The sequence below is a fragment of the Stegodyphus dumicola genome, chromosome 7 (assembly GCF_044657685.1).
Source record: "Stegodyphus dumicola isolate Sdum_Otavi_A_Nest chromosome 7, ASM4465768v1".
Classification (NCBI taxonomy): Eukaryota; Metazoa; Arthropoda; class Arachnida; order Araneae; family Eresidae; genus Stegodyphus; species Stegodyphus dumicola.
Window position 1 is genome coordinate 185,295,378 of NC_140774.1, and position 16,441 is coordinate 185,311,818.

General features: G+C 34.9%; 1 protein-coding gene across 1 annotated transcript in view; it reads left to right on the forward strand.

Annotated features, from left to right (window-relative positions):
• Positions 1-15,262, forward strand: part of LOC118195861 (uncharacterized) — a 31,056-nt gene extending 15,794 nt beyond the window's left edge. The window contains exons 4-6 of the mRNA XM_035367200.2: positions 8,000-8,235; positions 11,711-11,859; positions 15,075-15,262. Coding sequence (XP_035223091.1) covers positions 8,000-8,235; positions 11,711-11,859; positions 15,075-15,202 — 513 coding nt within the window. The 3' untranslated portion in view covers positions 15,203-15,262. The remainder of the gene's footprint in view (positions 1-7,999; positions 8,236-11,710; positions 11,860-15,074) is intronic.
• The last annotated feature ends 1,179 nt before the right edge of the window (positions 15,263-16,441 follow it).

Sequence of the window (16,441 nt, forward strand, 5' to 3'; positions counted from 1 at the left end):
TATGACTATTTAACGATAAAAACTTCATCAGTATATAACACTAATCGCACTCCCCGAAGAACTCACGACAAAAATTTGTGAAGCTTGTTATAGAGTTCTGTCCATTAAATCATCTTAATAAATAAAATGAATGATATTATAATTAACAGCATAATAATCGTTTCTTTACGAAAGCATTATTTTAGAGATAATTAATAGTGTATCCAAATAAGACGATCGCCTGTTGGCACTTTATTTTGTTTAATAATGGAGCTATTCTGTATTGCTAATGTGAAGAAGCTGCTGTTGCATAAATGCTGTTAGATTGTTGAGGCGGATGTTGTCGACTTATATGGAGCTATGAGCGAAGGTTGGTGTTTGACGCTGTTTTGCTAAAGTACGAAACTCGATACCGAGTCTGCTACAGTTCTTACATGACGCCTCAAACGACCAAGTTAAAAGCATGTTTATAGCTAAATTAATAATCCTGATTTTATTATTGGAAATTACTGCAACTAATTGTCTTCAGAGCTCAGAACATGAATGGTGCTGTAGGCATTAATTAATTAAAATTTTCACGTACTCTTTCTGAAGTTAAGCCTAAGGTATTGACGGTAATTAAGAAATTAAGTGTACTTAAGAAACTAAGTGCACTAATTCCATCAGTGTGTTACATACGAGAAAATATTAAAAAAGTAATAGGCTGTGTCGAAAGGGATAATTAACAATTTTCAATAAATTAACAATCGAAAGGGATAGTTACTCTTTAATAGCTTATTTAAGGTGTGAATTGACTAAGTGATATGTATGCATGAGTTAATGGAAATTATATTTCCTCTTAATTTTAAAAACTAATATCTTTGCCAAAAGCATTCCTTTCTTTCCAAAATTTTATTGTTACATATTATTTCTCGGTTATTGGTTTCAGATTCATGAATTTCACGTTTATTGGTTCACATTTAGTGGCTTATAGCTTAAGAGCTAAATGTCTATGTCACTGTTCTGTTCTTCATTCTGAGCTCGTTGCAAGTGAGGAGGGCCTTAAGGCACTTGCACTGCTTGCCTACAAACACATCTGGATTGACTGACAGCCGCAGTTCTATCCAACATCTGCAAAATTGGCCTCGTATTGGAGGTAAAACTTCATCCTCTATTTTGGCTTTACTGGGATAACTCTCTTCCCATTATGATGCACATCTGCAATCGATCCCTTCACATATTGGCTTCGGTGGTAATGAAATGCCTGATGCCCTAGTTAACAAAGGTACTTAAATTACTCTGACCACTGGCACCCTGAGCTTTTTGAAGTTCTGCTGGAGAGTTAAATCTAATTTTGCCTCTTCCTGGCATTCTCCTCCGGCTCATGACTAGTACTTCGGCAGGCAGCCGGGAGGTACTGTTGCTTTTGGAAATAATCGTGCTCAGCAGACTACTTTGACGAGGTTCCTAAGTGGATACCTAAAACGCCTTAAATCTGACTTGGCAAATAAGATCTAAATGTAATACCGATGATTTCACTCCTGAACATCTTCATGTTTGAGATTTGTAAAGGAGGACCTACTCAAAAGACCTACCTTCGGTGATGATGTGTCATGTACTCATAGATCTGATCTAGACAAATGGCTAAGTTAGGATCAGTAACAGCAACATGTCGATGTCATTTTACAGCAAGCGAAGTTGCTCAAAGCCTCTCAAAATGTATTTCTTTGATAGACATGATATTTACAAGACAGCGCATTTGCATTTTTTAGAAGGTCACGAAAACGGGTTCCTGGGCAGCAGCTATATCTCTGAGTATCCATTATTTTTTATAGCTCTAAATTTTGTGAACATAGCATGCAAGATTCAAATTTGTTCTGCAATGTCGAACTTTAGGAAATGAAGTAGCTGGTCCGAAAAAGAACGCAGAAGAATGGTTGAAGAAACTTCCACTGACTGGAGGCAGCTGCACAAGATGTGTCAGGCTTTTCAGATGAAGAGCATTTTCTACACTAAAAGCCATTACTTGCGAGAAAATGGATTACAAAACCGGTTTCATCTATGAAATTCTTAAAGATGACTACGCCATTCATCTCTTTAAACAAGGATAATTCTACCTTCCCCCCACCTTAGCCATCCTGCACTAGATCGGGACCTTCCACTACTTCGGCAACTCAACGGCTACAACACCAGTCAACATGTCAGAGGATCGGGGGTCTGACCCTCTTCCATTTACTCATTTCTGTACCTGCTCCCTCCTCAACTCTTTCATGATTATTTTCTTAACATTACATTACAGCTCCTTGACTTCTCACATCGTATTTGTTTTGTCGTGCATCACCATTTTATTTCCTATGAAGTACTCACTGCATAGTACTGGTTTACTTGTTTTTGTTATGTGAACGTAGTACTTATTCAAGAAGCAGTCGCTGCATTTCTGTGTATTATTTAATCTAGAATTTTTATTTTTACTTCCTTGTACGAAGTAAAATGTAAGTATTGTAATCGCGAAAAGTTGCAGGCAGCATATTTCAACGAAAATATCCATTTTCACCGCTTTCGAATGCAATGTAACGATGTTTTTGCGTGATATCTGTAAGGACAGAATAAAAGACTCTTTTCCTCCAAAAAAAAATATAAAACTGCTTTAAAATGAATTCTGAAGAGAATTTTTCGTGGCGTCTGGTACGTACGTATCTCGCATAACTCAAAACCGAATAGCCTCAGAACATTGAAATTTTGTATACAGGACTACTATAACATGTAGATGTGTACCTCGTATTTTGGTTGCAATCGGCTTCGCCAAACGTATATAAATATATGTATATATATATCCACTCTGTTACCCGGCTCAGTGATCTCAGTTTCTTTACTCTTATATGTTTGTAAATTGTACACTTTTTGCTTTAAAAATGACTGAATTATGTTGTTCTTGTCTTCCGGTTAAGGTTTTTATGTCTTTAGTAACTCTGTATGCAATATTTTAATAAAGTTGTTTAAGTGCCACTAAGCCTAATATAATGTTTTTTTTATGGCGGCCGTTGCTTGTTTATATTTGAAACAGCAGAGTAGTGGATTTGTTGCCAATTTAGAGAAATGTAGCTTCGCAACAACAAAGATAACGCCTTCATTTATTATTGCGAATTAAATCACGCTTAATCCTTTCTGGAATTTTTTCAAGGAAATAAGTGTTTAAGATTTACTTAATTTTTAATAATTTAATGTTTAATAATTAGTAATTTAATTTTTGATACAGATATTTTGAGCTTTTATGTATTTTTGCCTTGTCGCGAAGTGAGAACTGAATTAATTGAATGAGAAATACTCAATCGTCTGTGAAAAACTGTTTCTTTTTTGTTTTGTTTGCTTAATTTCTTTTATACATCGTTCTAGCTTTATTATAGTATTGGAAAGAACATGTGGAAACGATTAGATAATTCTTTAAATGAGATAAATTTTGTGTATTCTGAGTTATAATATGAACGAAATATAATACTGTTAAGTGAATCTAGCGCCAGAGTGTCGCTATGTTAAACAAATAGAGTGAATTTTAAAGAATGCCTTTATTGTATTGTGGTTTATGCGCTGTCAGCGAAGTAGATTTAATTAAATCCAATAAGTTCAAACGAAATGCAAGAAAAAATGCATATAATTTAATATTCCATACAAGGAAGTCATGTGGTGTACACATCAGATTTTTTTCCCCAGTTATCAGAACACTGTTGTACACATTCTGCACATTTCTAACTTTTTTTTTTATCTGCTTACTTGCATCCTACGCATTTTTCATCTCCGCTCCACATATTGTGCCATATGTTCTTCTCTCGTTGATTTCTTTTCTATTCACCATTACACAATCACCAGCATTTCTCACAGTTGTGGTCAGCAGCATTTTCTTCATAATATTCTTATTTAAATATTTTCATGAGCCTACACTGTCATGTGCCAGAATTCTTTGGTTTACTAATCATCGACCTTGCAAGAGCTCTAATCCAATCGAGCTGAATCCAAAGGTTCAAGTGTCAATATAACGCGACTCTTTCAGTACAAATTTCGAGAAGAGACCTAAGCTTGGTGGAGAAAAGCAAAAAAGAATACAGTGAGAAAATTTGAATTCAGTGTAAATTTTACTAGAGAAACTTAAAGCAGGGAAATAATGTAAATGATTAAGTTATAATATTAATGTTATCTACGTCAGTGGAACATCCAATCAATCGGAGCTCTACTTGAGAGGCAGACTTGTTTCCAGTCTCTTGTTTAATAGTGGCGCCATCTGAACCTGATAGACCGAACAAAATGCTACTACAGAAAGTTATTAAAGCTGATGACAGGTGGTGTCTTATTATTTATTTATTGTTCATTATTGCTCTGCCAGAATACGTGTTTCGATCTTGGATCTATTACAACCGTGACATGACCCTCCTGCGTTCAAGTTAAAAGCATGCTATAGCTTGAACTCTGATCAGGCAGTGACATTTTACGACGAACTGTATCACTCGCCGTGAAATGACACCTATATATATTGACAGCTATGAAACGCGTGAAATGTCATTTATGAAATATTACTTTCATAGGTGACATAGGTGAGAAATAAAAGTTACCTCCAAAGATTTCAGTAAAGACTGGTAATAAAAAGTTATGAATTATTTGAAGAATTTTGCAGACGGTTAAACAGCTTCTTAACCTTTTAACCATAAAAGAAACTATTTAAATATCAAATAAAAGATACGTAGTATGCATTTGCATAACCTCATTTTGACATTCTTGGGTAATGTAATTTTTCTTCTTTAAACTGCAGATGCAATCATTACTTCAGCTACAAAAATCGGTGGTTTATTTGTTTACGGCAAAGCAATTGAAGGCTAGCTGCCTAAGGGGCTGTATGCCTTCGTGGAAGACTTTCTAAGGGAAGCTGGCTCGTATACACGTTACACATGTGGAAAACTATGAAACGCCCATGCAGCCAGCCCGTTGGCTGGTATTTGAACACAGACCGAACTACTAGTGTTCAGCGACATTATCGCTCGGCTGTTGGTGGCAGTAAAAGTCGATGAATCACTAATCAAAGCAGTTCTCAAAAGCTGGTAACGTAGGTGATTCTTATCATGAATTTATGGTTTCATAATCATATAGTAAACGGTGTGAATATAAGCGGGAACTTATCGAAATATTCTCACCAAACTGTCATTTTCCTAAAAATGTTCCTAAGCTTGAAGAAATATCGGAAATCTCTAAACTCTTATTTTACAATAATAAATCTTTTCTAGTGAAAGCAGGGGAGAGGGTCGTTGCTATCTAAGGATGAACTTTGTTAACGTTGCAGCCATTAATAATGTACCTTAAGTTTCCATGCATGCAAAATTTAAATAGGAATGAGGAAAAGGTATTCAGCTAATTTCAGTAGTTATTTAGGGTAAATCCTGACGTCCAACGAAAAATAATAAACGCTTTAAACAACTAAGCAGAGCCCTCTTACTTCTTTACTTTCTTGGTCCTTTCTTTAATAATGATAGTTTCGATTTTCATAGTTGTCGGTTCTTTTTAACTATAATTATTTATGTTCGAACAAATACAAATTTAAACCTCGAGACTATGGATGAGAATACTGTTGCATGCCCCATGTTTGTAGAAAGTTTCCTAAATTAAACATTTTCGAGTTGATGAACAGCCCTTAAAGTTTAAAATCATCTATATATATTTGTAGTTCAGTGAGGAAAGCAAGAATAAAATTCCTCCTAACATGCGAAAAATATTGCAGTTCACCAAGATCGTTCACAGAGCAAACCCGAAATTAATGATCTTTGATCGACCAGATCGGTTGTAGAACGAGATTGTAGCACAACAACAATGTAGTAGAGTGAGATTAAGTCCCAACTCAACTGATTCTTAACCATTCACATCTCTTATTTATACCACTGGCCCAAGCGTAGGATAAGTACTTCTGCAACTTACCTGAAAAATCGCTTCTGTGGTTTCAAAGGCGTTTTCTGGAAGCTTCTAGAATGTCGCCAAGGCCCACTATGGAGTTTCTGCCCATAACTTCGGTTTGCTCTATCCTTGCAATTCCAACAACATTCAATTTAGACTAGAAGAGAAACACGTTAATGTGACAATAAAAATCGTAAAAACAACCTTGTATTTAGCGTAAGTATATTGAAACACTCAATCGATTTCGAGGGCAGCTAAAGGTCCCTCCTCATCATGAGAAAAAAATACCTAGAGAGACGAAAAATAAAGGGGAAGGAGTCTCAGAAACACGTGGTCCTTATCAGCACTGCACGTGGTTATAACCGGATTTTTAATCAGAGTTACACTGGCTGCCTACTTTTACTGAGCCAGGCTATCTGATCAAACATGTAACACAAAGGAACAAGGAAAATTAGCGAAGTTAAAAATAGAGAGCAAGGGGCAACTGCACCTTCACGCTCAAAATCTGAACTTCGAAAAATGGAAAGCAACCACTGAACGGATTTTTATACCCTCTGGTAGTACCAAACGCGAGGAGATAACGCAATCTATCGGCAAAAATAACTGAATTAAGATAGTAGAATTTTAAAGGCATTAGGAAGGACTGGATTGGACTTCAAATCCTTAACTAAACCTGCTCTAAATCTTTGTGAATATGAAAAGCCTCAAGAAAATCCAATTCACCTGTGGAAGAAGCCTTTTGGATAATTTTTGCAGACCCAAAGTCAAAATTATGGTTAAATGTCCAACTATGATACGCTATTGAAGACTTGTTAATTTCGCCTTTTCTGACATAAGATTCATGTTCCCTGATACGAAACTTCAACGCTCTTTTCGTTTGGCCGATATATCTTAAACCACATTGACACGATATACTATAAATTCCCCAAGAATTCAAGACAGAAACGCAATCTTTTAGAATCGAAGGGTGAATTTTATTAATAGGGGAGAAACCGACTTGAAAATTGAATTTCTGGAGAATCCGTGCAATTTTATAGCTAACAGAAGCATAAAATGGAAGCACGACAAGGTCGTTAATATTATTTCTAACAGTGAAATGTCTTCTTTGATGGGAATCTGAAAATTTTTTAACGGCTTTATCAATAATCACGGGAGAAAGTTTCGTGATTATTCGAAGTTCAGATTTTGAGCGTGAAGGTGCAGTTGCTCCTTGCTCCCTATTTTTAACTTCGCTAATTTTTCTTGTTCCTTTGTGTTACATGTTTGATCAGATAGCCTGGCTCAGTAAAAGTAGGCGGCCAGTGTAACTCTGATTAAAAATCCGGTTATAACCACGTGCAGTGCTGATAAGGACCACGTGTTTCTGAGACTCCTTCCCCTTTATTTTTCTTCTCTGTAGGTATTTCTTTCTCCTGATGAGGAGGGACCTATAGCTGCCCTCGAAATCGATTGAGTGTTTCAATATACTTACGCTAAATACAGGGTTGTTTTTACGATTTATATAATCAATTTAGAGTTAAAATCTTTACAAAATAACATAGGAATTACACGTGTTCAAAAAAAATAGCCGCAAGCTCAAAATTAAATAAAATATGTAATAAACATATATAAAATCACCATGCAAAATGCATAAAGTAATATAAATAAAAACACAAAAATTACATAACAAATAAAAAATTCCTAAACAACCAAATATAAACAAATAAATATCTACAAAATTTCATAGCAATACGAATTTCCGCTATTATGATGTTCTTGCGTTACAAAACATGCTGCCGTCTGATGTCTCAACAATGTGTTCCAATTATACATAAAAATAGTAATAAATAAATAAATAAATAAAAACTAATTACACGGTATTTGAATAAATAAAGAATAAATTTATTTGCAGCATCCAAAACGTGGAGGCATTTATATGAATTTACCTTTACCTTTTATTTAAAAAAAATTTTTAATATATTTTCACTACACATTAAATTGCGTCGTTTAGCATCTGAAATGTGTATGTCACTAAAAGACGCAAACTCAAATTTTCCTGTCACAATTAACCTGCAATTCCTGTCACAATTACTTGCAAACAAATACTTTACTTACTTCTGATTTTCTGCTATAGGTTATTATTTTGGAGGACAATGGTATACCTGAAGTAGGCAACGACTGGTTTACTGAAGGTCCCGAAAAACTAAGCGTACTTATCTTCGAACGCAACGGTATTGAGGTGCTGGGAGATAGCGCATTTCGTTCTTTAAAGAATCTGAGATTGCTAGCTGTGGCTGGCAATGACATTAACACCTTATCTAGATCGATGTTCCCACAACCAGCCACTCAGTTGAAGACACTAGATCTAGCGTAAGTATTGCACTGAATTCTATATTTTGTATCTTTTTGCATACAAGAGTTGATAAACTCGAAGTTTGAAGCCAATTGTTATCAAATTAGGCATAAAAACTTTTCGTTCTTTTGTATGTCTTAATTCTACAAGCTCTATAATGCTAACCTATCTTTGGATGAATTTGCGAGATGCTAAACCTGTTCAAAAATATATTCTTCATTCTACTGGCTGCAAAAGAACTTATATTCAACTACAGTGGTACGTCTGGCGGACTTCAACCTGTTTTATTGAGAGATTCTAATTCCCTTGGCAAATGTGCTGTCGAAGTCCTTTTTAAAATAACTTGATGTGATATATTGTGCTTTATTTCTGCGATTACGATGTCATTCATTAGGTATTTATGGACGTACTCTTAACGTATTGCTTGCTTATGAAATCGCAAAAATTTGCTACCTCTGTAGTAACTCTGTACTTCTTCTGTCCTTTATTCTGCACTAAATTACTGGCTACACCAGTAATTTTGTATTACGCCACGGCATATATTTTTTACAGTGGCTATATATATATAGCTACTTTTTCATTACGCCACGTCAGATATATTTTTTATTTCAAAAAATATCTGACGTGGATTTTTTTTTAAATACATTAAAGCGCTAGGCAAAAGTACATTAAAACTCAAAACGTGTTCCTTAAAAATTGTAAAATACGGAAAAACATAAAAAACGAAATACAATTAAAAACAGTGAAAAAAAATTACAATTAAAATTAGAGTTTCTGCACAAAAACAAGCAATTCGCCAGCGGGCAGCAAGACAAATTTTTCAATGAACAAAATTGAAAGTTTACATTTCGTCCCACTCTGCAAAAAGACATTGAAGTTGGTGCACAAACTGGCTTAATTCACTATTCCACCAAGAGTTTCAAATGCAAACAAATGGCGGCTTCGTTAGCCTTAGCACCGCTTAAATTTTACATTTTTATCAATTCTACAACTATTACATGCATAAATACTAAAGGTATAAAATTAACATAATTCATTCACTTTTAAAGAAAAAAGTGAACAATTTACCAACATCATAAGTATAAAAAACGGAGTTCACCGAGTCGGATAACAGAGAGGGTATACTATATATGTATATATATATATATATGTTTGGTGCGGCCGAGAGCAACCAAAAAGGGAGGTTACCAACTACTTGTTATAGCAGTTCCATATTACAAAATTTCAACGTTCTACGGTTAATCATTTTTGAGTTATGCGAGAGACACACGTACAAAAACTGAGTAATATTAATGCAGAAGTTACAAAGCAGCTTGTTCATTTACTGCCAAACGATTGCAGTGAGTGATAAAAGCTAAAGGATATCCAACAGGTTACTAGCCATTTAAGAAACTAGCAAAATGTTGGCTTGGTTTATTTGATCTCGTTCTTTCTTATCAATGTTGGTTTGGTTTATTTGACCTCGTTCTTTCTTATCAATGTTGGTTTGGTTTATTTGATCTTATTCGTTTTCATTGGTTTAGTTTTATAGAAACGTTTCATATTTTACGTATACTATTATGAACATGTATTATATATATTTGCAATTTAACAGATGGTTCATCTTCCTTTTTCTCTTCTCTAGCTTAAAACATAAAATATCCATTAGTTAACTATGTATATTATTGATAAGGCAGCCTATCAGTAGCAGAGCAGTTAAGTTCTCTGAATAGTGATTATTTGACTCCGGTTCAAATACCATCGAACGGCCCGGCCGATTGGGGGCTTTCGTGATTTTCTCTATGTGTAACGTGAATATGAGCGGTTTTTCCTTAAAACGTCCTCCACGGAAACATCACTCCTTATAGAGGCAGATAACTCTCTAATCGCTATGCTTAAATCAGTTAATCTACCATAACCTTTTTTTCAATACCAAACTACTGCAATTACACTTTCGGGAAGTCAGAGTCAGATGTGGTACAATTAAAAGTTGCAGAGATTTTTAATTGTGTGCGATTCAGTGCCCCAACCCTCACATTATTCAAGTGACAATTGTTATTCTGGTAGATGAGCTGAATATTTCTAAAATGGTACTACACTGACTACCAATAAGTATTTGGACACCTAATGCAAATGACGATATATGCGGTCCTAAGGTACGTCACGGACTCCGCCGGTATATATCGTGTAGGAAACAGCATCGGCTTTAGTCGCATGCAAGATGCCTCGCAGTTCGGAGCTCTCTGATTTCGAGAAAGGTATAATTATCGGGTATCACAAATGTAGCCAATCCTTAAGGGACATATCTAGCGATCTGAAGTACCCAAAATCGACGGTGGCCTATGTGATTAAGAAGTGGAAGGTGAGCGGTGATTGTCGGAATGTGTCCCGAATCGGCAGACCAACGAAACTGGGAGAAAGAGACCGACGAGTGCTGTCCAGAGAAATTCGGAAGAACCGCACCCAACCGATGGCCCTCATCCGCGAGGAGTTTCAACAGACATGCGGGAGTATTGTTTCAATGAATACCATTCGTAAGGAAGCACATCTGCTTGGCTTTCATAATCGTGCTGCTGCCCATAAGCCTTTGAACAAAAAGTTCAACCGCGCTGCTCGGTTAATGTGGTGCAAAGCACATCGAAATTGGACCGTAGATCAGTGGAAACGGGTTCTTTGGAGTGACGAATCAAGGTTCACCCTTTACCGTTCGGATGTCAGGGTCTGGGTCTGCCGTCTACCTGGAGAACGTCTCCTGCCAGAATGCATTGTGCCAACAGTCAAGTTCGGCGGAGGTGGAATTATGGTATGGGGGTGTTTCTCCTGGTATGGGCTGGGACCCTTGGTCCCCATTCATGGTAATCTCAACTCCGATGCCTACTGCACTATTTTGGATGACAATGTGCTTCCTACGTTGTGGCAGTTTTACGGGTTGGACCCTGTTACTTTCAGGACGACAATGCCAGTTGTCATGTTTCGACGATAACCGAGGCTTGGTGTGGTGCCAATGGAGTTCATCGAATGGACTGGCCTGCCCAGAGTCCAGACCTGAACCCTAATGAGAACCTCTGGGACGAGTTGCATCGCCGAATTCAGGGGTGCACTACCCGTGCAAAATCGGTGAAGGAACTTCTATGTCTTCTCCAAGCCGAGTGGAAGAAAATACCACTAGCTGTCATACAAAGACTTATGGAAAGTATGCCCCAGAGGGTCCACGCTGTAATTACCTCTCGTGGAGGCTCTACCAACTATTGATCTTGAATAAAGTTATTTTTTTCTTTTCTATCACAGGTGTCCAAATACTTATTGGTAGTCAGTGTATTAGGTAATGAATAATTTTATAATTGCTTGATTGAGGGTAAATGTAACAAGCCTGGGAACCTGCATCAGTGACTCCCTGTTCACCCGTGTCTGAGGGTAAATATAATGCATCAATGTGCACAAAGAGCATAATTATTGATAATGTGAAATATTAAAGTGCCATGTTTTCTCAAAAAAAAAATATTTCTTTTCCAGGTACAATAAAATTCGACAGTTACCGAAAGATATGTTCTCTGAAATGCCAGCCCTAAGAGACGTAAATCTAAATTCTAATCTTATTCATGTAATAAATGAAGATACGTGGTCACCTGTGTTATCTAGGCTAAACAGCCTTTCCTTAGAAGGTAAGAACTAATTTTGTTGCATTTTATAGTCATATAAGTTTTGGAAAATAATTGTTTATATGTTAACATTCGTATAGTTTAAGAGAGCATCAAATTGATTGAAGCTTACTGACTGAATGCTATAATAGTCATGTTTATTTTTTTCTATTGAAATTACAAAAACAGTTATTTAACGGCTCTGATTTACATTGCTTTCCTGTTAATTACTTCTAGAATGAAAAGTATACTTTTTATACTGAAATAAACCAATGAAAAAAATAAATCGAGTACACAATGTACCTGTAGAAAGATAATATGATAATGTATTTAAAAATGAGTTACTGAAATAAATGAAAGAATTTCAGATATCTAGTCATGTAAGCAATTCAGCAAACAAAAGAAAGGAGTACAAAATATAAACATATAAAATACAAAATTACATTTAGGTTTTGGGAGATCTTATTCCGCATTTTGAAAACAATAGTTTAGAATCATGACACTGAATTTTAATCTACGTTTAAACTTGATTTGTTGTACGATGAAATTTTTAATATTTGAAAAATTCTATTACTTAATAAAGAAATGCACTTTCTGTGAACATGAGCATCACTTTGGAGAGCACCAACTTATGAAAAACGTGAGATTACTTGAGCAGGTTCACTATTAAGAAATGAAAATAATTTTTATTGTTGCATTCAAATTTTACTCTATATTTCAAATAAAACTTGAAAGGTTTCATCGTGTTTTGATGCATTTTAAAGAAAATGTACCCTCATATTAGCAAAGGAAATTAGAATGCTGTTGTATAAATTTATAAAACTAGTTTTTTTTTTTTTTTTTTTTTTTTTTTTTTTTTTTTTTGTGTGTGTGTGTGTGTGTGTTAATGTTTCAGTCAAAATTCGAAAAGAATTGGGTACGCTTGGTTATCGTAAAGTTTTCGTTAACGATTCAATTTTTTTTAAAGGATTTTCTTCAATATAAATTAATGCAGATTTTTCATTAGAAATAAAGTTAGTTTATGATAAAAATGCGGATATTTTCAATAGACACTAGACATCTTTAATTTTAATTAATTCAATAAACGAATCCCGAAGAGAATTAGCAGAAGGACAAAAATATCACAGTTTTATGCCCAATCTTGAATCAAAATAATGAATGTTATAATTGTTATAAATGAACAATTTCTCTCCTTGAAAAAAAAACTTCTATAAATGAATTAATAAATAAATTTTTGAAGCTTATCTTGTCTTTAATCTTCTCCTTGTTTTCATTTTAATCATATAAAGAAAATAATATGCAGTCGTTATAGCAGGGAAAAAACCGATAATTTTTGCGTTATACCTTTAAAATATTAAAACCAGTGTCCCACAAAATGAAGTTCAAGAAGTATATAGAGGACATTAATAGCAGTATAATATAAATGCTGAACATTTAGCAAAAAAGGGCAAATAATAAAAACCCATACTCCGTAGAACCATTAAATTTTCAGGTTCAAATATTTTCTGGCAGATAGCCCTTGTGTGCTTAGCCATAGTCAAAGTAACCAATTATCATTAGAAACTTTTCATTTGGAAAACTGACAAGAACAGTGTTAACAAAATAACTGATAAAGTTTCACTTGGGATGTATTACGTTTTTAATAACATATTGAAATCTTTGATGCTTCGTTGTTTGCTAATTTATTTCACTTTTATGTATCTCTTTCAGTGCGAAAGAACATTTAAGGTCATCAGTAAACTTAGGATGTCTAAAACTCATATTATGGATCAAGCTTTCACAAGCCTTTCTTTTTACCTACGATATTATGAGATCACTTCTTTATGTTATAAAACACGTATTTATTTCTATAGAATAAGACAATGAGCAAAAAACTTGAATTTAAAAACTCTTTTCTATATTCAATGATTAAATGTTAATTTTCTCTCTTGCTTCGGTTAAGAAGAGTTCGGTTACGAGAAACGATGGTTATGCATTTGATCGCATCGTATGGTGACAGTATTATTCTTACAGAAAATGGGACACTACCTTTGGGTAACCAGTTCTTTGTTACAGAAAATGGGACACTACTTTTGGGTAACCAGTTCTTTGTTACAGAAAATGGGACACTACCTTTGGATAACCAGTTCTTTGTGACAGAAAATGGAACACTACCTTTGGATAACCAGTTCTTTGTGACAGAAAATGGGACACTACCTTTGGATAACCAGTTCTTTGTTACAGAAAATGGGACACTACCTTTGGATAACCAGTTCTTTGTGACAGAAAATGCGACACTACCTTTGGATAACCAGTTCTTTGTTACAGAAAATGGGACACTACCTTTGGGTAACCAGTTCTTTAAACTGAAGAACAATATGCAAAAGTACCTCAAACTGCTCGCCGTTTTTACTTTATCCTTACGATCGATAGGATAGTAACGATCGGCAGAAAAGGCTAGGCTCTTCCCGATGTTGACATCACTTATTTACATGAATGGAAAAAAACAAACAAACATAAAAGTAGTAGATGCTTTTGAGCACACTAGGAGTCAGTGATGTCACATATGAGTAAACTTTGTAGTATAGTAATCTTGGTTACTACTGCCAAACCTTCTAGGAGGTTTCTTTTACTGAATGTTTCCCTTTGCAAATAAACGGTTTTCTCTACTTTTCCAAAATCGCTCACTAAAATGTTGTCTTAAAATCACATCTCTCCAAATTTATCATGATAATCTCGTGATTATTCTTGAATACTATCGCCCATGCTTGAATTTGTTCTGCAGGTTCAGCGCCATCTTGGCGAATGATATGATCTCGAAAATGTAAATCTTATTTGAAATATAAAAATGCCGTTTTGAATTTAATATGCTATTTATTACTCTCTGCAATTTTACTAGTTCCAAACTACATTTGCTTCAAACATGTAGCAATATTTCTGTTTTTCTCTGAGCTCTGTTCCTACAGAATTCTACTCAGTTTTAAAGAGTAGACTTCTGATTCCCCTTCATTCTATCCTTCCGTCAGAGTAGGAATTCCGTTCCTACAGAGTTCAGGGTTCTTTTTTCTTTTCGCATTTATATCGTTATATTCAGTAATGTCACTTCTGGGGTGGCTAGAACATTTGAGTAATTTCCCATCCTTCATTTCACATAATACTATTCTGAATTATTTCAGTAAATACTTTTCTAAATTATTTCAATATGCAAACAAAATTGATTGTTGCTTCATTTTTTAATTACTGTTTTTTCTCTTCAATAGCCAATCCAATAAACTGTAATGCAGATATCTTCTGGGTTTGTCAGATTAACATTGAAGCTGTTTCTGCTAAGTGTCAAGCTCCCGCAGCAAAGAGAGGAACACCACTTGAAGAATTCTGCAAAGTCTGATAACGCTTTCAATTTTTGTTTCTGAAATAACAGAAAAATCTAAATAAATTATTTATTGCACTTTGTTTTATAATAATCATTATTTTAATTTATTAGACCAAAGAAGCGTTAGTCCAGGCGGGTTATTAGTCTCAAAAAGCCATTTTGCGTCGTTTCACTATAAACGGAGAATCACATTTTTAAATTGTTGCTACCAAATATTACCGCCCTGTATTATATTTAAAGAAATTAAATAATGAAGAATATGCATGAACGTGTGTATGTTTCTCATACTGTATCAAAACGACTGTACCTACAGTACAGCCATCAAATCTTAAATAACGTAATCCTCCACCCAAACATGAGCAACTAGAATTTTGAATTTATTTTATTATCTGTTTCATATTTTGTAAAAACTTTAACAAATTTTTGATGAACAAACTCAACGATTTCAAAGCGAGCAATGGCAATTCCTGGACGTAAGGTGTCAGAAATGTACCCATCTGCGTTCAAATTACCGACGATCCGAACTAGAGATGTGCGTGTCGTGTACTCAATAGCTGTCAAAACCACCAAATCAATTGCAAAAAAGCAAGGAATTTTCACATCCTACTACCCGGATGATTTCATAAAAGTGTTATAAGAATGGCACCTTTATACAAGTAGGCAACTTTTCGTCAAGAGTAAAAGATCTTCATGTGTATTACCGACAGCTTTAAGGAGAGCTGCTTTTTTCATGATATCGAACTTCATAAGAGTGCCAGCACATTTATATCAGGCCATCCTTTTGTCCTGGCAATCCGCGGTAAACTTAAAAAGATACCGACACCTCAGTTGGTAAATATTCGCCTAGATTAAGACCTACAGAAGGGTATCCCGGCAGTTTTGATCCTGAACTTCATATCTGCACCTGCACCTTTGTGCATAAGCACCCATGAGCCTTGGCGAACAATAGGTAACTTTGGAAAATGTGCCAGCACCCTTTTCCAAGTTGCCCGGGCCCCGGTTAGGTTAATCCCATCCACACCTGATTCAAATTCATACTATGTATATTCATTTTTGTTTATCACCATAAGGTTTAACTGATAGCAAGAATGAGTCAAGTTTTCTGGATTTATTAATAGCTTCTTGTTCAATTTGGGCCATTTTTTTATGGATAATCACTCAAATGCTTCCTTCCGTAAGACATTTCTGATGATAAAATTAATAAACAATAAATTTAATCGTTTCAGAAAATTAAAAAAAACTTTAAACAAAAGT